We start from the raw sequence: 21045 nt of genomic DNA, 5'->3' as shown, positions 1-21045 counted from the left end.
TGCTGCACTTCTGGAAGACAATTTTCAGCTGTCCAGATGAGGGACAGAGGAATTAGGAAAAGAACTACAGTTACATAATAAAATATGGTAACTTCTCCAGGAGGAACACAGAAACAGCAGGAGTGTGTGTTTTGATTATGCTTCCCATCTGAAAGTATCTCGCTGAATACTCAATCCTACTAAACTTTCAGCTGCTTCCAGGACCACAAACAAAATCCAGGGGCCAACTCAAACCCCTCGGGAGTTCAGAGAGCAGGAAGCAGAAATGTTGACTGTGTATGTTGTTGCAAAAATCCCTCTCATGCAACAAACTACGAATGCATAGAGAAAAGACAGGATCTGCTTTGTAAGTCTAAATGCAAAAAATTCCTGGGCATTCCCAAAATACTCCAAAAAGTCTGTGCATCTGCTGTGTTTGCCCGCGCAGGCCTGGCAGGACCTGCTGAAGCCCACCTGTGTGAGTCAGCAGCACATGGGAGGGCAGGCTAATGCAGTTAACTATTAGCCATAATGTGGACACTACAGGAGCTGTGTCTAGTCAGTGATGCACGGTCTGGCTGTGCTACTGTTGTTCATAAACCACAGAGGGATGGCATGGCTCAAAAGCAGAAAAAAGACAGGCATTTATTGGCTTTGCTGCCACTGTCACTCGTAAATTTTTCCTAAGAAGACTCAAGACACACTGTGTGTGCCCATGCCCACATCAACATCCAACCTTACCAGTGCCAAAGGACTCTGACTGGACAGTAGAAGCAACATTACAAATCCAGTAAAATTTCAATAAAGTAGGGAAGGTGCACTGAGGAAAAATCAAAATCTTCTTTTACCCACAGATATGCAGTAGGGAACAGTGTGAGCCAAATATTTTATCATAGGTCAAAAAGGTGGACAGAGAGAATGCCACAGCCAAGAGGAAAGGACCAGTCTGGTTTATAGACCTGAGGCAATAATACAGCCCGAGACCCTGAGCAGCAGATGAGGTTTAATTCCCCTGACCAAGAAGCTGGCTGCTCAAGCTGGGCTCCAAGAGGTCTCCACAACGATGCGTTTGGCCAGCAGACTTGGACAAGCAACTGGAGATCCAAGCTCAGGCCCAAGCCCCTCAAATCCAAGCTCAGGCCCATCCTCCCAGTGGGGATGATTTAAGGAGCAAGGAAACCACAGATTGAGCTCCAGAGAACAGCCACAAATCCCTAAGTTACCTCCAGTGGTGGCACAACACAAAAAGCAACACCAAAATCAAGAGTCAGGCACATTCCCATTCACTGAGCTGACACAGGAGACAGGATTCTTACAAATTTTAGACCTGCTATTACACTGCTGAAGTCAATCAGAGTTTTGCCCTTGACTTCAATAGGGGAACTATCTCTGACTGGTAAAACTGAGAGCCCACGCCTGACAGATGGACAAAAATGGAGGTCTGAATGCCGTGAAGTAGAAAATACCAAAACGAACCACGTTAGTGAGATGTGAAGCCATAAATCACAATCTTTCAATAAGCTGATTAGGCACTAAGCTTTAGGAGTGTAACTCAGCAAAGTTAATGACACAGCTTGCTGGAAATCATTAGTAGCCTACCCTACACAGGCAGCTCAGTCCAAGTATTCCACAAATCTGGCTCAGACATTTCAGAAAACCTTAAGTGTAGACTTCAGTCATAAGCACCAAATCATCAGCTGCCTGCCTGCCTCCTGGGCATCCCCCATGCTTACTTCTGAAGGCACACAGCAAGCACTGGATATCATCATGGAACAACTTCAAACCCAGGTGCTATTCTGATAATGCTTCCAAGTTCTGCTGTTATTTTCCTGGCACTTCAATACGGAGCCCATGGGGTCAGCAGAAGCCTTGCTCGCCTTTCTTTCAGCCTAAAAGCCATGACAAAGCCTATCAGCCTGAGCTCCACACTGCTGCTTCCCAGCAGCCAAATGGCCTTTGGATATTGAAAAATTGAAACACAGATATGACAAAGACACGGAAAGAAAGCAGACCTGATGCCTCCCTTCCCAGCTTCCTTATCATGTCTCTGTCTAGAATCCCCTAAAGCCAGCCTGCCTTGCCTCCCCAGGACAGACACTGGGGTGTGCAGACAGCCCTGCTGCCTGTCAGCCTCCAGCTCCTGACACCCATCCATGGACAAGCAACCCCTGCTGCCAACCTGCCTCCGAGCAGCCCACCCAACTTCCCTGCCTCCACCAGCCACAGGCAGCTCAGCTCAGCTCAGCTCAGCTGCCCTCCAAAACCACCCTGTGGGAAAGCCACTGCATGACCTTTTGGCCCAAAAACAAAGCAATAAGGTTAGGAAGAGTCCTTCCAAGAAGGTTATTTTACTGCCGTGGTTCAGATATCACAGCAATGCTTTTATCAGTTCTATTGACAAGCCATGAGTGCCATCTTACACTCACTGCTGCACGGGAATGAAAACCACTTATTACACACAGACAGTAAAGATATTAAGGTGACTACAGAAAATATATGAAAGGTAGAAATGCTGTTCCCATAATTTTTCTTTTTCTCCTATTTTGCTTACTCTTCTGAAACAAGCTTTAAATTTCCTGCAGGTCTCACTCTCCTGAACAGCACCTCATTCTAATAAAAAGTGTAGAAACCTTGCTGTTTCCAACAATGAAAATTACTTGTTTTGCCTTAGGCTGACACGGAGACAAATCTGCCAGTGTAATCCACCTCCCGATCATAAAAAAAAAAAACCAAAAAAACTTTCAAAGAACTCAATTTGAAATCCGAGTGAATGGATACAAATATTTTCTACTCTTGGAACAGAGAAGACTAAAAAAAAAAAAACTTCTCAATTACTCAACAAAACTTCAGAGAAGCTGTGCCAAAACATTCTATCAGCTTCCCGTAATTTTTTCAATGTACTTGTACTTTTCATGAATGCTGAGTTGCTCAGACTGCCAGCACAGAGATGTGGCTGTCATGGTGATTTCTACCCCTCATCTACCACTACAATTGCAGGGCTGGTCATGTTCAGTGCTTACAAAGACTAAGTTGTTTTCCTGCTCTCCATTTGTACTAACAGAAAGTAAGTTCACTATAAAAGCCAGAATTTTTATTTCTAAGCCATTTTTTTCCCTCTCTTATCCAGAAGTCTCCCACAACATGACAGCAGCTTTGCAGCACCCATGCATGCTCTGTTACACTGGTTATTCATTTTCAGTGTTGACACTGAGGTGCAGTCTGCATGCTGTAGGTACAACTGTTACGATGCTAAGCTCATTCTTGTGGGGGTTTTCTAAAATCTAAGCAGCTAATCTTCAGAGAGATGTGCCAAGGAAGAGGTGCTTACCCGTGTTCCGCTCCCATGCATGATGTCCTCTGGGGTATTGTAAATTTCACTTTCCATCTGCACCGTCTGCTTTTTCTCGTGCGATACCTTTACCCGAAGAATTCGGAAGTAAGAACCACCAAGATCCAGTGCAATGAAATCTCCTTTCTCTACGTGGAAAACAAGACACAAGCAATTAAAAATTGCACGCAACACAGATCTGGGAGACATCAAACTTGGTTAAGTGCAGCACGGAAGCAAATGTCCGGTCCCTACAGTGCCAGCTGCAGGGATCCACGTGAACCTGATTCCATCGATCTGATTCCCTACAGTTCAACAGGAAGCTGGTGCAATGGCAATGCTGACTGCCACTGATACACAGGCAACTGCAACGAAGGTTTACCCAAAAAGAATTCAAAACAGTGGACAGTCTGTATCCAGATCTCATATTGAAGATGGCAGAGCAAAGATCTCAGGAGAGACCCAAAAGAGATGTTGAGAGCAGAGACAGTAAAATCAAGGGATGCCAGACCACTGACAAACAGCCTTATGCTGTAAATAAGCCTGTGTCATTTTGGCAAGTAACAGTGGATGGTGGCTGCTCTAAAATTAACAAATTACACACAGATGTAATGAAAGCAGGAACTACCCCCATCTCATGTCCAGAAAGGCTGAGATTCACTGCAAACTGCAGACAGATAACGCAAGTCAGAGAAAGGACAGCTTAAAAAAACAGCCCTGTACTGCTGCAGGAGTTACTCAGAAGTTGTGATGCCTTGCACAGAGCTCCTAATATCTGCCCAGGAGGAAAGAGTTGGGGTACCTCCATCTCCCCGCTGTGCTGGAGAGAGCTGAAGCCAATCCAGTACCCTCCAATCTCACAGACTCCAGGCACACAGCCTGGCTATCAGAGGAATGACACCTTTGGCACCCCTGGAGAGCAAAGCAAACCTATTTGCCTGACCTGCTCGTGCTATCTCATGCCCTACAAAAGAGGGAGCAAAGACAGCGATCGTCAAAGTCTACAAAAAGATAATATTTAGGGAAGCGGTGTACACAAATTTCTCACACAGGAGCGGCTGCAGATAATCACCAGGGCTCTTGGCAAGGATTTGTGTCTGTGCATGGTATCTCCAGGCTAACTGGGGCTGCTCAGAGGGCAGCAGAGCAAAGGAAGTGGTGATTTCTCATCCTGCTCCTCATCAGCTGTGACCTTCAGAAGGCCATTCCCAACATTGCCATTTTTCCACTTCTACCTAAATTCAAAGTGGAAGAAGCTCTAGCAGCTGGGGAAGATTGTTGTGACATGTTACCTCGAACAGACTCAGCTCCCAGAGCCTTCTGACCCCAGACTGTCATGAAAATTCCAGGTATGCAATTTATCCACGAGGACTTCCAGAGCCATACTTGCCTCTGAGATTACTCGGTCCAATCTCATATCAAAACTCCTAAAATCTGACCTAGCGAGCTGCTCCTCCTCGTCACCCCACGCACCTCTGGGAGCCTCATCCCAGTCAGGAAAGCTGATGAACTGCACAAGGTGTCCCTCAGGACAGGATCTTTAACAGAAACAGACCAAGAGAGGCAAAAACACACTGCAAATGTCCCTTTGGTTTTCCAAGGTTGCAGTGTAACACAGAAACAAAACACTGTCATGTGAGAAACCACAAAGAACAATAAACTCCATACAGAAAAACAGCAAAATTACAGTGGGAACCCACAACTTCTAATACGCCTCCTAATTTTACTGCACTGCAATGCAACTTGCCCTTCTTGCTCTCAAGACATGGGCAAGCTGAGTTTGCCAAAACACAGATCTTGCAGTGCTTCCCTACCCGTTTCTGAGCAGTGTGGCTTTAAACACTGCTTTGCACTAGTACAAATGCCACTTAAAACAGGAGCGTACACAAACTGGAGATGCAGTTCCCTTTATTTGGCTCAGCATAAAAAATTCATAACCCACTTCACTGCAGCAAGTCTGGAAGTCAAACCCTGAGCACAAGTTTCTCATTAAGCCAAATACCCAAATAAGCTTTATCTTATGGGTATCATCTGTTGAGTGCAAGCCATTACCTCCAAGAACTAATGGGAAAATCAACACTGGACCAGATGGCCCTTTTTCAAGCCCAAGTGCATACCTCAAACAAACACTACACTTCTGAAATACCTTCCTTGTAAATAAATTAACAGGTTAGGGTGCTTAATTTCCAGCACCATCAAGCTCATTGCAAGGTAAAAAATTATTACAAATCATCCTTCACTCTTTAAAAGATCTCTGAACTAGAGCGTAAAGCTTTCTGCATGCAACTAGAGTTTTCTCTTAGTGTACTTGTGGAATTAAACCCAAGTAAAAGCATTTAATAACACCAAGGTGCTTTGTAACACCAAGGCGCAATCAAACCTGCTGTGAATTTATCTGGACTTTGAAAGCATTTTGAATTAGCTTGAGGTACCATTCTGGGCACTGGGGACAGAAAAACCTCATGGCTTTTGTAAATAAAACAACCCTGAATGAAGGGGGAAAAAAACTACTAACATCAACACCTCCAGACTCTCTAGAATTATTGCTCACAAACTCCTTGTTGAAAAAGAACACAAGCACAGATCTGAAACTAAACAACAGTATTTTTCTGAATAGTCAGCTCCCATAATAATAATTGGACTCAGAGGAAAGAGCTTACAAGGCAGTAATTAGAGACAGGCCAGAGAAAAGGGCAGGCTTTCAGCCTCTGGCTTTTACGGAGGGACAGCTGAAGGCAGAAATTGCCATCTTTGGGCACATCAACACAGCCACATCCGTGAGGGCCCCCCGGAACCTTCGGGAGGAAGAGGGAAGGGGGCTCTGCACCTGTCCTGGCTGCACCCGCGCCATGGCTGCGCCAGACGTGACAGGCACACACGGGTGAGTCAGGGAAAAAAATGCCACAACAAGGAAAGAAATGCCACCCCCTCACAGCAAACATTGCTCATACCTGGGCTCAGAACATGCCCTTTCAGGGAGAGAATGGAATGGCTCTGCCTGCTTTTCTAACACCTGTCCAAAGGGGCTCTAGCCACCTACACACACAGATCACCACTGAGGTCTATAGAACTTGTCCTGGGCACTGCCTTGCTCTAATCTGTGCTGCAAAGCACTGCCAGCAGTGTGCCCAGCCTGGAGAGGCTGGCAGGAGCAGGAACTGAGTGCCCTGGACACAATACACGAGGATCTTTTTTAGGTAGGTGTGTAATGCATGATCTGAAATTAATGCCTTGACACACAGACACGCCACACAGAGCCAGGGCTGCTCACTGCTCTGGCTCCTCCTCGGTCCCAGCAGTGCTCAGCAGCCCCTCACACTTCTCCTGGCCATGGGCACATCCCCTTTTTCCTGGGCCATCTCTACGTCTTCCCAGACTGCACGATGGAATAATTTTCAAAATTATTTGACTCACTGCAAGCAGCTCAGGCTTGGTACTGTGCAGTGCCTGACAAAGCAGGGAACTGGAGACAAGTCACTACTCAAATGAACTCAAAACAAACAACAATGAAAAAACAGGGATTTTGGAGCCAGTAAAAATGCTGGGATTCCACACAAAAGCCCTCAAGTCACCTCATGTGCAAACCCTTAGTGCAACCTCTGCCTGTGACCCAGCTGTGTGTGGCAGCTTCTGGCTTACTCAATAGGCTCCAAATTTCAACACAATATTTCAACATAACAGCCAGCAGAGCTAAATTAAGGGAAACACAGGATTCAAATGGGTTCTCCCTTTGGTTTTCCTCAGACAGCAAATCACATTTCAACTAAGAGTCTGAGATGGCAGAAAGCAACAGCAAAGCAAAGCTCATTCACCTTCCAATTCCAAAGAATTCCACCTGCCAGAGAGCAGCACCAATTTACGCAAAGCACCTGGCCTCATGTTTTTTCACCAATAAATTCTCAATTTTAACTCAAACAAAAAGAAAAAAAAAAAGCCTTAAAACAGGTAATAACTGTTTTGCAGTTCTTGCAATTTCTGCACACAGGTAGGCACCAAATTAGTTCATTTGTGGTAGGCACCACACTAGTTAACCAGCCCATGCTACATGAGAGCGAAACCCAGTGTTACTACTAAATAATAAACACTATTATATAATGTTTATAAATACATTTAGATACTCTGCATATGGTAATTTTTACAAACACATAGTAATCTGTAGGTAACAAGTAATAGAGGCAATCTTGGTCTCAATTACCAACATAACACCTTTTTGGTGTCTGATAGCAGTTTGTGCCATTTTTATCTGGTACAGTGGGCATGGAAAAAACGAGCCCTGCATCCAGATGGAAAAAGCTTAGCACACCAGAGCAGCAGCTTTGCAGCCACGTGCTACATCCTCCTTGAGTTCTGTGAGTTTTCCACCGAGACAGTCTGGAAGAGGAAGGTACAAAATGCAAAACGAATGCCAGGAAACTCAAATTCAGCCTGTAATGCTTCACAGTTCCACTGGGGAAAAAGTAAGAAGAGGAGATGTTAAAGGAAACAGCACATCCCTAAAAGCCACTGCATTTAGGACTCTAGGTCACATGAGCGTGAACTGCATGAATCAAAAATCATTCTATGTGAAGTATTGATTGTTGGCAGACAGGTCTCAGAGTAAATGTACTGAGTGACAGTGAACTGACTGCTAGGAAGGGCCCTTCCATTGCCATCAAAAGGGCTTTGACAAAAGAATCATAAAATCTCCCAGCATCTGTGGGAACAGACCTGCACACAGAGGGGAGGCCGCCTTTGAAATGCTGTCTGGGCTTGCCAGGAAGCAAATCCCTCTTGTTCTTGGTAGGACACTGTGCGTTTCCAACAGGTTTCCACAACTTACTATGGAAAACAAACCCTCAGCTGCTTACCTGAACCATCAGGAATGGACCTCACAAAGGTGGGAAGCATCTTCACAGCGGCCGTTGGGTTGAAATCCCTGGAGAGGCCGTTCTTCATCTCCCTCCTGAAGCGAGCCATGACGTCCAGCAGCGTTTCGTCGGAGAGCCGCATGGCGTACAGGTACTTGTCAATCTGGGGGGACACACAGCACCCCAGCGTGAAGAGCTGCCCTCTCTTTAACTGCAAGGATAGTGTGCAGCCCCAGCACGGCCTCAGGGCTCTGGCCAAGCTGAGGACACAGCCACACGCTTCATGCCTTATCTTCTGACTCAAAATCATGGAGACCGTACAAGTCTAAGGCCTCCTGTGGTGAGCTCCATCCTACTGTCTTCCCACGGCACAACACAGCCCCACATCACTCTGCCTCCTCACTTCCACACAAAACCATCTGCCTACCCTCATACCACCACCTCCAGCCCTTGCCCCACTTCTCAGCTGTCCTGAATGTCCATGAACTGAACAGCTGGAGCTAAAAATCCCTCTTTTGGCACCTTGTCCCAGCTGGGGAGATGTGGGTGTCAGGGGTGCTTCGTGTTTAAAGCCTTACATCGGGAAGACTTGCCACAGTAGTTTTGGGGCTACATCACAGGCTGAGAAATTATTTTAGTGCAGCAGACCACTTTTGCTATCCCACTCCAAAGCTATAATGACCAGAGGGTCTGGAAAGACAGAACTTGACTGTGAGCAGAGGGCACCTTCCTTCTCAAGACAAAACATCAAGTTAAAAGTTGTTGACTTCTCCCTTGTGGCTTCCAATGACAGGAGCTTGCTTTACCTCCTTGGAAAAAGGAGGCAGTTCTAGTTTTCCAACAATATTGTTTTCCATAATATTACAACCACCTTCACTGCCAGGAAGACTGAGATGCTTTGATGCCTGAAAAATACAACATGGCCTTGAGGGGTTCTTGCCAAACACACCTCCCACCCTTTTTACCTCAGTTGCCAGTCTATTCTTGCCTTGTTTCTTTACCTGCCTTGGAAATTTGGTTCCGCAAATGGCTCAGATCGAAGCCACACCTTTGGGATCACTTTTGCTCACAGCTTAGCAAGACAAAAAATAAAGCCCTGCCCGTGTCTTCTGTCCTCAGCAAAACTGGAAAAGCCACCTCATGTTAAACCCCAGGCCAGCTCTGTGCCAAGGCTCCCTGTGTCTCCTTGGCTGCTCTGGAAGCCCTGAGAGCAGCTCATCTCCAAGCTGGCATTCGTGTCTCACAAGACCAAGGCCACAAAAAACCACTTTATGTAAACCATAGGCACACAAGCACTCCATGTACCGCGGACTTTGAGACGGGAAGCGATGAATAATGCCCTTCACAAAGGAAATGCAATCAAAATCTCATTAAACCCTAAACTGACCATAAAACCGGCACCAATCTAATTGCTCATACAGAAAGCACTCCTGCCCACCCTACTCAAGGTCTCCCCAAAGACAGTATCTCCCTGAGCCAGACACCCTCCTGCCGTGACCCAGCACTTATTTACACAGACAGGCAGAAGGCACGGAGAGTGCTGCTGGGCACAGTATCCAGCCTGATCCCCAACCACAGGGCTGGGGGCCAGGCAAGCCTGGACCACAGGGGACACAGCCAGAGGCTGCACAAGCTGTGAACTTTTCAACGTCGTTGCTTGCAGAGGAACAATACCATGATTGATAACACCACGATGAATTGAGACCATGCATTTTCCCCACGAACCGGTGACGTGACGGTGCAGGCGTACAGCTGAAGGGTAGAAGAGCTGAGCTCAGGTTCTCTGCAACAGAGGCCAAATGCAAGACCCCAGGGCAGCATCCCCACATCCCTGCTGTGTCCTGTGACAGCCCCTTCACAGCAACAACCACAGCCGGTCACTGGCACCATTTCACTCCAAGAATAAAATCCTGGATGGGATGTGCCCTCTCTGCAGCCCCAAACGCCGTGGGGATGGATGCAGAGGCTGGAGTCTGGCTAAGCAAGAAGGTCTCTCCTTCATGGCAAACCCTGCCATGGCTTTTTTTAGCAGAGTGTGTAAAGCCATGATGTCAGAGCATGAGGATACTCCCTTTAAAAAGGAGGGGGGGCACCAACCTCTTTTTCAGGCTGAGCTTTCAGCAGCCCACGCTGCCGCTCAGAGGGACGATTCCCCAGATCTCCCAGTGAAAGCTACAGTAAACACCACTCACAGTCAGACCTCACCGTGCAACTAATACACCCCTCTACAAAGCCCCACTGCTGCCTCCTCCTCCCACAAGCAGGGCGGAAGGATTCCCGCTCACCGAAAGCGCTGCTGTGAGCGCAGGTTGTGGCGTTTGCACAGTCAGGACTGACGAGCCCATTCTCCCCACCTCTGCCCCTGTGCTGCCCTCAGCAGCGAGGGAAAAGGGAGGGAGGGCTCTTTCTGCTGCCGGGAGAGACCAATGAGCGCGGCCAGCGCCCTTACATAATTGGGCTGGACGCTCCTGCACGCAGGGAGCATCGCTTTGCATGGCACCCGAGCCATCCATCTCCACCGCCGAGATTCCCGGGGCGGGGACACCGAGCCTCCGCTTGGAAAAAAAAGTCACTCCTACGTGTTACAGCTTCCAAAACCACGGAAGACCAGAAAAAAAAAAATAGGGAAAAAAAAGGCAGGTTTTTTTTTTTTTCTCCCTGGCGAGAAGAGGGTTAGTCATTCCAGCAGTGTGGCAGCAAGGGAGTAAGTGCAGCCCTCCAAGGAAAAACTCCCGGCAAATAGCCATAAATAACTTGAGGCGGGGGGAGCTGGAGGCTGGATTATGGGATGGAGGTTTAATAACTCCCTGCTCTGCCGGCAATAAAAGCCGATCACAAAGCAAATCTCAGCCGTAGGCACGGGGAAGCTGTGGAAAGGCTGCCCAGGACAGACAGGAGCAGCCCCACTGAGGCTCCCATGGGAGACAGGTGCCAGCCCTCCCCAGGGGATGGCAGAGGGCAGGAACAATTTCAGACAGACAAGGAGCAGAAAACACTCCTTTACCCAGCTGCCACCTCAGAGTCACCCCCCGAGGAAGGGCATCTTCCCAGTCTGCCACTATGGGAGTCCTCCAAGAGCTCAGTCACTTTTTTTTTTCTCTTTTTCTCAAAAGAGACCAAAACAAACCAGAGACAGAATCTGTGAGCAATTTCTTAAAAATAGGATTTCACTGTCTGAACCACATTCACGTAATTTTTCCTGGTCACATAGGAAAGACACAGTTTGTACTTGGGGAAAAGAAGTTTCTGAAAATCCAGCCACTGCAGCAGTTGTGAAAAATTATAAATGACACAGGCAGCACTAAAGGCTTAAACTTAAGGGCCATTCCTTAAACACATGCCTCCATCTGCAGACACTGACAGCAGTCACTGGTATCCAAGAAAAGAGCACTCTCAGAACAATTTCAGAAACCATTAGCACCTATTTTACCAACACACACTTCATGCCAAAACCCTTCACCATGTAAACATTTTTCTGCAGAGCTAATCATACTCCTTTCAGCATGAGGAAGATTCATCAGGAGCCAAAGCAGGTTAAAACAAGTAGTTTGGACGTTTTGAAATTGTTTGTGCTTACTTATGATTTATCAGATCGGTTCCTAAAAAGCCTTCACGGGGTGGGTCACCAATACAGGGCTCCTCTGGATACTAGTTGTTACACTTTAAACTCCATTTCATCACTTTTTTTTTTCAAGGTTAAAATCTACATGTCACTCCTGGATCGCAAGATCCTTTTCTTCACTCAGGTAAGACAACAAAAACATATTGTTCCCCTGGCAGACAGAATCCAGGCAACACCTAGAGGCTCCCTTTGCCGGGGCCAGCTACGGCAGGTACAAACCTGTTGGGAACAAAAGGCAGTTTTACAAAGCTCGGTGGCACAGCTGCCAGGCACGCTCCGTGACTCCCTTACCCCTCAGGATGGGAGCCAGCCCTTCAGAGAAATCGGGGCCACACCTGAGTTTGGGCCAAGTCCCCCGTCTGAGCGAGGATGCTGAGCTCCTGCTGCTGTCCCCGGAGTGTCACAAACATTCAGGCAACAGATGTCTGCAAAAACATCTGGATAATTTAAGCTGCTTGGACCACACGTGTATTCACACAGCACAGGGCATCGCACACTGCCAGCTTGCTGCTGCACACTGAGGTGACACGGAAGTGCCATTACGAGTGGTTTCATTGGAAAATGCTCCCTTGCAGGGGCCACAGGGTTCATGCCATGAGCAACCCCTTCCTTCAACACTACACCTCCACCCTGCTGGGACTCATCTTGAAAAACATTCCAAAAATGACAATTCTTTTTAAAACCACACGGAAACTTAAGGGGGTACACACAAACCCAGCAGAAGCAGTACAGGAACACTAGCTCTTAGATGCAGGTTATCCCTTCCAGAGCATTACAGAGATGGAAATTTAAAAAAAAAAAAGAAGGAAAAGAAGGTCACAAGAGAAGAAGAACGTTCAGCCTTGGCTCGTCAGTGCTTTTAACCCGTCCACAGCCTCGTGGGGCTCACAGCAGCATCCTGAAGGTGACCTGCCAGCTGTGCCACCACGCGCTGAGCCGAGGCTGTGACGGGCCAGCGAGGCAGAGGAGCAGCCACGGCATCCAGGAGCCCCACGGGGCAGCACGGAGAGCAGGGACAACGCCTTGGTTGGCAGCCCTGAGCCACAGGCACGTACCAGCAGAAAGTGCTGCTCTCCCGGAAGGGGGAGGAGAGGGAGGGACCTGAAACGAAGCCGTGCAGGCACGTATCCCTAGGAGCAGCACACCGATGGAGCACAAACCTCACGAGCAGCACGCTGAGATGGAGCAAGAGCACTTTTGGCCCACGGGGAAGCAGGGAATGGAGCCCACCAGCTCCCAGCAGCTGCGGGGCAGCAGAGCCTCTGGCTGCCACAGACATCCTCCCTACAGGACAGCCACAACCGAGGAGGCTCAATATCCGTTCCAAAAGGACACAAACAGGAAAAGATGTCTTACATCGTCTAAAAACAGTAGCCTGCTTTTTTGACTTTTCAAGTGGGTTTTATTTTTTTCTCCGCTTTTCCAGACAAAGCCAGCTTGATCCGTAAGAATGCCTTACAGCTCCCTGGCCAAATGGTTTCCCATACTGTCAGACAATAGCAGCCCCATGGTGCCAAACCAGCCTGCAATAAATAACCCCCGGAGCTTCTCTGTGCCTTCCCCACAGCCTTTTTGCCGCCCCTCGGCCACCACACACACTGGTGCTTATCTCAGCCTTCTAAATATAACACACACAGCGAGACAGAGAAGGCCCTGGCCAGGCATGCACGCCTGGCACCAGCAGCAGCACTCACAAATCCTGCAGGAAAAGGAGCACAGTGGGCCTGGGCACCAGGAGAGGCACGGATGTGGGGCCAGGAGGTGCAGGACACTACTGCAGGCTGAGCACAGCCTCTGGCTCCTCACAGAGCCCAAAAGACCAAAAGCACGGAAGGAGATGTGGAAACCATGGGAAGCTGCGCTGGGTTTTCTCCGAGGGAGGAACGGGCAGGGCTGAGGGTGTCTCGAGTGGGGCAGGGTGGGTCACCCACACACTGGAGCTGAGGTCTGCCCAGGCACAGCCAGCAGCCCAGAGGGGTGAGGTGCTCTCCTCCTGCTGGGGAGATGCTCAAGCCCCAAGAACACTACAAATCAGTACTACTAATGCTGTCATTGAGGCTTTCCCGAAATATTTTAGGCATGCCTTCAGCCACATGCCCAGGTGGGTCACACGGCACCGCCTGAGGAGGTGGCAGAGGGGAAGCCTCTCTTTCCTGACGTCAGCCCGACTCACCGACATTTGCAATTATTTTCCCAGTTCGTGTCCCCACATCCTAGCCCCAGGCTCCCCGCTCCCTACAGCTCTGCAATGTGCTCAGCCAGGACCTAACTGCCATGTTTTTATTTATCCTGAGCTCCGCACCCTTTTCCTTGTGGCTCGACCCCAGCGCTGTGCCAACCACACAGCAGCAACCACCTAATGCTGGAGGAAAAGAAGCCTATAGAAATGCTTCTTTTTAAGCACGGCCGGCAACCATTTCCTGTAAATTCCGATCCTGCAGCGGCACATAATTCAAAAACTGCCTGCTCCTCGCCTGCTGGAGTGGGGATGCTCCCAGGCATCCTTGGAAAGAAGGGGAAAACCCCTTTCCGGGGATGCTGGTGCCTACGGAAACCGGCAAAAGCCATCACCCCACCCCTGACTGCCCAAGCCCCCGGGTCCTGCCTGGCCGGCCGCTGAGCATCCATCACCCACACCCCACTCCCATCTCCACCGGCGATGCTCTGGAGAGTTTAAACCCGGGGTTATCCCTGCTTCCTCCCGCAGCCGGGTGGCTCTGGGCACAAAGCAACGAAACCATCGTGCGAGGGGGAAAAAAAAAAAAATCTTTTTAAAAACAATTTTTTAAAAATTTAAAAACCCAAGAGGTGTGGGCGGGAGGCGGCCCTCGGCGGGGGGGATGTCCATCTGACCTTTTTGACCTGGTCCTCCTTCAGCTCCGTGAAGTAGTAGGCCAGGAGCTGGGCGGCGATCATCCTGCCGGCTGCAGCGGCGGCTCCGGCACGCAGCGATGCGGGGCCCGGGGATGGCCGCGCCGAGCCGAGCGCCGCCCCTTCCTCCTCCTCCTCCTCCTCCGCCCGGCCCCGGCCCCGGCCCGGCCCGGCCCCGCCCGGGTGCGCGGCGCCGAGCGGCTCGGTGCTGTGCCTGGCCTGGAGGAGGAGGAGGAGGAGGAAGAGAGGAGGGCAGTGCCCCGCTTTACCCAGAGGGGCTCCACAGCCGCCATGGAGGCGCGCTGCTGAGGGCTTCCCTGAGGGGAAAAAAAGAAAAGGGGAAAAGGAAACAAAAACCCCTTCTTGGTGGCCAAGGCCGGTGGCATCCTGGCCCGTGGCAGGGACAGTGTGAGGAACCAGAACCAGGAGCAGGGCAGTGGTTCTCCCCCGTGCTCAGCACTGAGGGGTTTGTGCCCAGCTCTGGGCCCCTGGATTCAGGAGGGTGCTGGAGCGTGTCCAGAGAAAGGCAGCGGAGCTGGGGAAGGGTCTGAAGGACAAATCTGGTGAGGAGTGGCTGGGGAAGCTGGGGGGTTGAGCCTGGAGAAGAGGAGGCTCGGGGGCCCTGATCACTCCCTGCAGCTCCCTGACAGCAGGCTGCGGCCACGGGGGGACCAGGCGACAGGACGAGAGGACATAGCTTTAGGCTGCGCCAGGGGAGGTTTAGGTTGGGCAGTAGCAGGAATTTTTTTATGGAAAGGGTGATTAGGCATTGGAATGGGCTGCCCAGGGAGTGGTGGAGTCACCTTCCCTGGAGAGGTGTGAGGAAGGTTTGGACGGGACTCTTGGTGCCAGGTTCAGCTGACACGGTGCAGTTAGGCCTAGGTGCCTCAGGGACAGGCTGTGATTCTTACCAGGATCCTGTGCGGGGCCAGCAATCCGACTCTGATCCTTGTGGGTCCCTTCCAGCTCAGGATATCCTATGATTCTGTGATAATACTGATGGAGAGGGCTCCTCCCGCCCACAATTTTGCCATGTTGGAGCACATTCCCCTGCACCCCAAGGAGACATCCAGCACCATGAGGGCTCTGAGGGCCCACACACGTATGAGCAAAGCGACACAGGGGCCCTCCAAAAAAAGCTAAAGGCCAAATGCAGATGTCAAGTGACTCATGTCAGCAGCCCATGGGGCTCTTGCCTACACCCTGTCCGTGCACATGGACAGGAACACACACCCGTGCAAAGGAGGAGGTGTGATTTGCATACAGATTGTCTACCACACTATAAGTGATTAAAAATCTGCCTCTTGAATTTCCGGCTTCTTTTTTGGCGCTGCTTTAATTAAATGGCTTCACTGGCCAAAATCAAGAGCTGCTTTGGCAGACACATCCTCCTTCAGACTGCCCTAGTCACTGCAGGCAGGGTGGGCAGGGTTTCCTTCTCTGGCTCCAAGCTCAGAGAGATTTTCATCATGCATTTCACTGCTCTGCACATGTTACTCCTGCTCTTTTGCTTGCCAAGCTAAGGAGCAAACGTGGCCATGCTCCCAAGAGCAGCCAGGCTGCCTCGCTGTGGACACAGGTTCCTGCCACCAGCACAGCTGGAGCTCCCAGCTGGAGCCCACGGGTGGCACAGGGACGTGGGGCTGAGCTGAATCATCCCAGTGTCCAGCAACGTCACCCAATCCCTTACACAGACTGACCAAGCTGCTGCAGATGTAATTCCCTGCTCAGTCACGCTCCTCCTCTGCTGCTGGTCAGAAACTATCTTTAATTCCAGCCAGGCTTACTCCTGTTTTCAATCCATCTGTCATCTGCTAAGCCCTGTCTTTCATCTGAAGTCCCTCTCCAGTGTTGGCTTTCTATAAATACTCTGGAAGTAACCCTACACATTCACAGCTTTTGCTTCACTAGGTGAGACAGACTTTACTCTTTTTGCTCTGAATGCTGCCTGATACTGCTCAATTCCCACAGGTTTTATGTCAGTGGAGCTGCCTCTACGTGTGGTTTACAAGTGCTACTATCTCCTCCTTCTCAGACACTCCAAACACTACGCACATACACAATACTCCCCTCAGTTACCTTGCTGCAGGAATGCTCGCTCATTTAAAACACCTGGAAACAAACTTGAGTGGTTTTCAACTAATCTTTGACCAAATAAAAGGAATTCAAAGCATCCCCTCTGGCTCTCAAGGAATTGAATCAGACAGCTAAAATACTCACAGTGGTCTTCTCTTTAACATGACACGTATTGCAAGAATATGCAAGAGGAAGACGTTTGGTTTTTTTTGTCTGCCAAAATTGTGACTTGGAAGTGAATTCAGAATGTCATAGATCACTAAAGTGGCCTTTGGCTCCTGATCATTTCTGTTGTAACATATTTCCAAACTCAGAAACAACAGTCTCGGGTTTCCTTTAAGCTACAAGAAGCAAAGAGTAAGTTCAAAACATCACTAGACAAGCCCTCTTGGTTCTGTGCAATGAAAATAAAACCAGCACACATCACAATCCCCCAAATAAATTAAAGAATTAAGTCTACCCTGGTGCAGGAGGGCGTTCATGTAACAAAGTCAAAAGCAATTAAGAGATGGTTAAACAAGTATTGCAAATAATTGGGTTTGTCTTCAGTTGTTGAGCATGGCATTCAGGAAGAATGGACTTGACAGAGTACGAGCCACTGGAGAAAATGTAACAGTCCATCCAAGGCAAGAGAGCTGCAATATTTAAATGTGTGGTATTTTTAAACTGCTCTGTGCGAGGGTAGGAGCGCATGACCAGCTTTGATGCTGTATCCAGCACTGGGATGAATGAGCTTTTCCCCTGCCAGGGAGCTGCAAGGGCAGCCAGATATCCCTATGGACATCCCGGCCCTTGGCAAGCCCTCCTTGCACGGCCAGGCCAGCAGTGAGGCCCAGGTGCTGTTTTTGGGGGGCCCGGGAGGAGCTGTGCACAGGCTGCCCCAGAGCTCTTCACTTGTGCAAGTCTCCTACTGCCACAGCACCCAGCCCTGGGCTTTCCCTCTGCTTTACTGGAAGGGATCAATTCAGCAGCCAATTAATTACCAGCATCTCAGGTACTCTGCCAGGCACCCAGCTGGCTATTTTGAAAGCCACTGTCCTTTAAGACAAATTACTGGAGGCTGAATGTGACACCTGATGACTTGCAGCTATTTTGATTGAGCTCTAATCTTATTGGCCCCATTTAACGCTACCCAGGTGTTTCAGATGACTGAAGTAATTCTGTGAATCAGCTCTCCTGGATGTGGGTAAGATTTTTGATTTTTTCCCCCACTTTGCCAATTTTTTCATTAAACGTTCACTGCACTATACAAGTCTGCATTCCGATTGAACTGTACAATGAGGAGTTTTTTTTTTTGTTTAAATCTTATCACGTAGTTTTCATGTACACAGCTGATAGATGCTTCCTACTTTTGGAAGAAAAAAAAGCAGGTTCTGGTTGTGTTTGCTGGGGGGTTTTTCAGGTGTCTGGAAAATGCTCGATCCCCTTTTCTCCCACATTGCATTTTCCTTTCATAATCCTCAAAGCAAAGTGAAAGAAAGCAGCATCTCTAATAAACACTTAGTTCCCAGTTCCTGGCAGCAGTTCTGACTGAGGAGGGAAATCTCCCATTCAGGGGAGGAAACCAAGTACTTGCACAGAAGAAATCACCATTCCTTTGTGCTGAACTTAAGGCAGAAGCTACTAAGAAAATCTAAAGGCAGCAGATAAATCAGTTTGATGAGCAATTCAGTCAAACTAGTTTAACCACATTATATGCAATTTCACCTTGCCAGGGGGCACAGCAAGCAGGCACTACCACACAGCCAGCCAGGATGCTTTCTCTCATGTTTTCCCTATGGAAAACCCAGATTAGCTAGGAATGCCTTGAGGGGAGCTCATTCCATGCATGGGAAAGGCCATTCCATGTGTGGACAGAGCACTGGACACTTTAAAAAACAGTGGTTTTTATGCTCCTGGTACAGCATTACAGGAATGGGTTTCCAAAAGATGTGTAAGGCAGGAAGACTAACAAGGGGTCTGGCCCATTCTTCTGGAGATGCTCCAGGGGAAGGGTGAGCTACTTTTTAATGAAGTCCCCTGTGGGAAATGGAAAGATAGAAACTTCCAAAGATACTGAAGGGTTTGATTTGCAGCCTTGGGAGAAGCTTGGATTGATGTAAAAACAAAAGTACACAAACATTAAGCAGAAAAACGATAAACTTATATTTCTATAGTTGAAAGTAAGAATATGTCTTAAGTAAGAAACTATTGAGTAAGGTAGTGAAGGGTTTTATGTGTAGTAAGGTAATTGTACAGAGTGAGCTAAGAGTTTAGATGTTATAATAGAAGTGTGTGTGTGTGCGTGTAATAGTAGCCCAGTGGATAAAAATGTACACAGTGCAGCAGAATTAAGTAAAGGTGATTGGTTAGAGAAACAAAATGAACTTGGAGGCAACTGTCCATTGGATTAGGATGTTATGTATTGCCATGTAATGAAAAACCTTGGGACTACTTTGAGCTATGGCCGACTTCTTACTCCTCTAAAATCTCACAGCCTCTGAGGCTGACGTTTATCTGAGCAATAAATCGTTTTTAGCCCAGCAGTAGTCCCATCCCTTCTGTGAGGCGTGGATAATACTCCCCCACCTTTGGAAAGGTTTTAGCACTGCTCACCACACTGAGCATTTGAGGGCTGAAGACACTGCACAGGCCTGTGGGTTTCAAGGCTTAAATCCCTCCAAAGACAAGGCAGGATTTCTGTAAGGTGTGAACTAAGCAATTAAGGATCACAAACAGCCACCTCTCGACTCTCAACTCTAGCCATGATGAGAGGACAGTGGAGAAGGAAGCATACCCAGCAAAGGAGGGGTGTTGACTGATTCACATGGGAACACTCCTGGGGCAGATGGAGATGCTCTGTGCCTCAACTCCCCATACCTGAGCATCAGCCAGCTGTGTCGGCTTTTCTTTCTTTAAACCAGTTGCTGTTCTTCAGCATCAGAGGGGTGCAAAGAACATGACCCCCCCACAAAACCAAGAAAACCAGAAAGCAGACAAACGCAAGCCCTAAACTCATGGCTTACAATTAAGCCCCATTATTTGGAAGGTCTGGATGAGGATTCTCTCTCAGCTTCTTAGTGATTGCAAGGTTCATGAAGCTGGGGACAAACCAAATTACTCCATCTTTAGTTAACTGCTGTTTCCAAAAGCTACAGGTTGCCTGAGCAATCCTGCAAAGGACTTCCCACATATATGCATATATGAGGGGAAAAGAGGAAACTGCTCCCTGGAGACTCACCACCACAAAACCTAACCTCTAGCTCCTGTGTTGCACAGCAGAGCTACTCTGTGCTGCTTTCCAAGCCACTGAGCTTTTCCAGCTCAGGTCCAGCCTGCTGGCATCCCTTGGCACTTGGCATGCAAGTCCACCCACTTTGCTCTTCCCTTACACACCAAAGGGGAAACACAAGTGCAATCCAACCAAACTGATCTCCTTCTTTTTTCTCTTCCTGTTCTAGATACTCACCACTGCACCTTCTTTCTCTCCAGTGTCAGAAATACAACTGATTTTACATCTCTGCAAAGAGAAGCAAGAATAGTTCCAGTTTTCTGACTCAGCTTGGGCCCTGCACCAGTTAAACATTTTTTTCCATTGAGGTGAGAACTGCTGGATCAAGGAAGCATTTTTTATAGTGCATTGGTACTGAGTCATTATTGTAGCTCATATACCTATAAATCAGACCCTACACACACATATTTATATGCAAACTGAAATATATCAAACAAACTCAGTTTGCAAGGCCATGTAAGAGCGTTGGTGTTAGGGGGACAAACCCAATGTCAATGAACTGCCTTTCCTGACCAGAAGGTGAAACGTTTGTTTCATTCCATAAACCATCTCTTGACTCCAGCAAACTGAAATGAGCACAAGTGCAGATTTCTTGTATCTACTAAATGTCCAGTGCTAGTGAACAATGTTAAAAGAAATGATGCTGAAAAAGGGCAAAATATAGAGTGCAAACTGGTTTAAAATTTCAAAAGAGGCAAGTTTAAAGTATTTTCAGTTGTTTGATTCAAATGTTATTTTCAGAAGAAGCAGTTCAATACCAGTTAAAGGATGGCTGCATAACCAGCAACTCGCTTGAGTGATAAGGCAATGATTTAAACAAAGGAAACTATAGCCTAATTTACTCTACTATATGGAGACAGTTTTCCTAAATCTGCTTTCAGCTGCTCACAGATCATTGAGCTCATTCCAAAAGTTTAGCTCTAACACACCAACTGTGTGGGAAGACTTTCAAAACCAAAGGCAGTCCTTCAGCCCTGCAAGAAGCAGTTAACCTCAGCAGAGAGCTGGTGTCTGTGCACTGTCCCAGGCAGGGCTGAATGGCAGGGCCCAA

General features: G+C 48.3%; 1 protein-coding gene across 1 annotated transcript in view; it reads right to left on the bottom strand.

Moving 5' to 3' along the window:
• Positions 1-14787, bottom strand: part of LOC119702486 (hexokinase-1) — a 36487-nt gene extending 21700 nt beyond the window's left edge. Inside the window, exons 1-3 of the mRNA XM_038140702.1 lie at positions 14630-14787; positions 8155-8317; positions 3308-3456 (exon numbers count right to left, since the gene is read on the bottom strand). Of these exons, the coding sequence (XP_037996630.1) occupies positions 3308-3456; positions 8155-8317; positions 14630-14692 (375 nt within the window). The 5' untranslated portion in view covers positions 14693-14787. The remainder of the gene's footprint in view (positions 1-3307; positions 3457-8154; positions 8318-14629) is intronic.
• Positions 14788-21045: the final 6258 nt, after the last annotated feature.

Source organism: Motacilla alba, chromosome 6 (genome assembly GCF_015832195.1).
Source record: "Motacilla alba alba isolate MOTALB_02 chromosome 6, Motacilla_alba_V1.0_pri, whole genome shotgun sequence".
In the NCBI taxonomy this organism is placed as follows: Eukaryota; Metazoa; Chordata; class Aves; order Passeriformes; family Motacillidae; genus Motacilla; species Motacilla alba.
The sequence above is the reverse complement of the archived record's forward strand: the minus strand, read 5'-3'. Positions and strand labels throughout refer to the sequence as shown.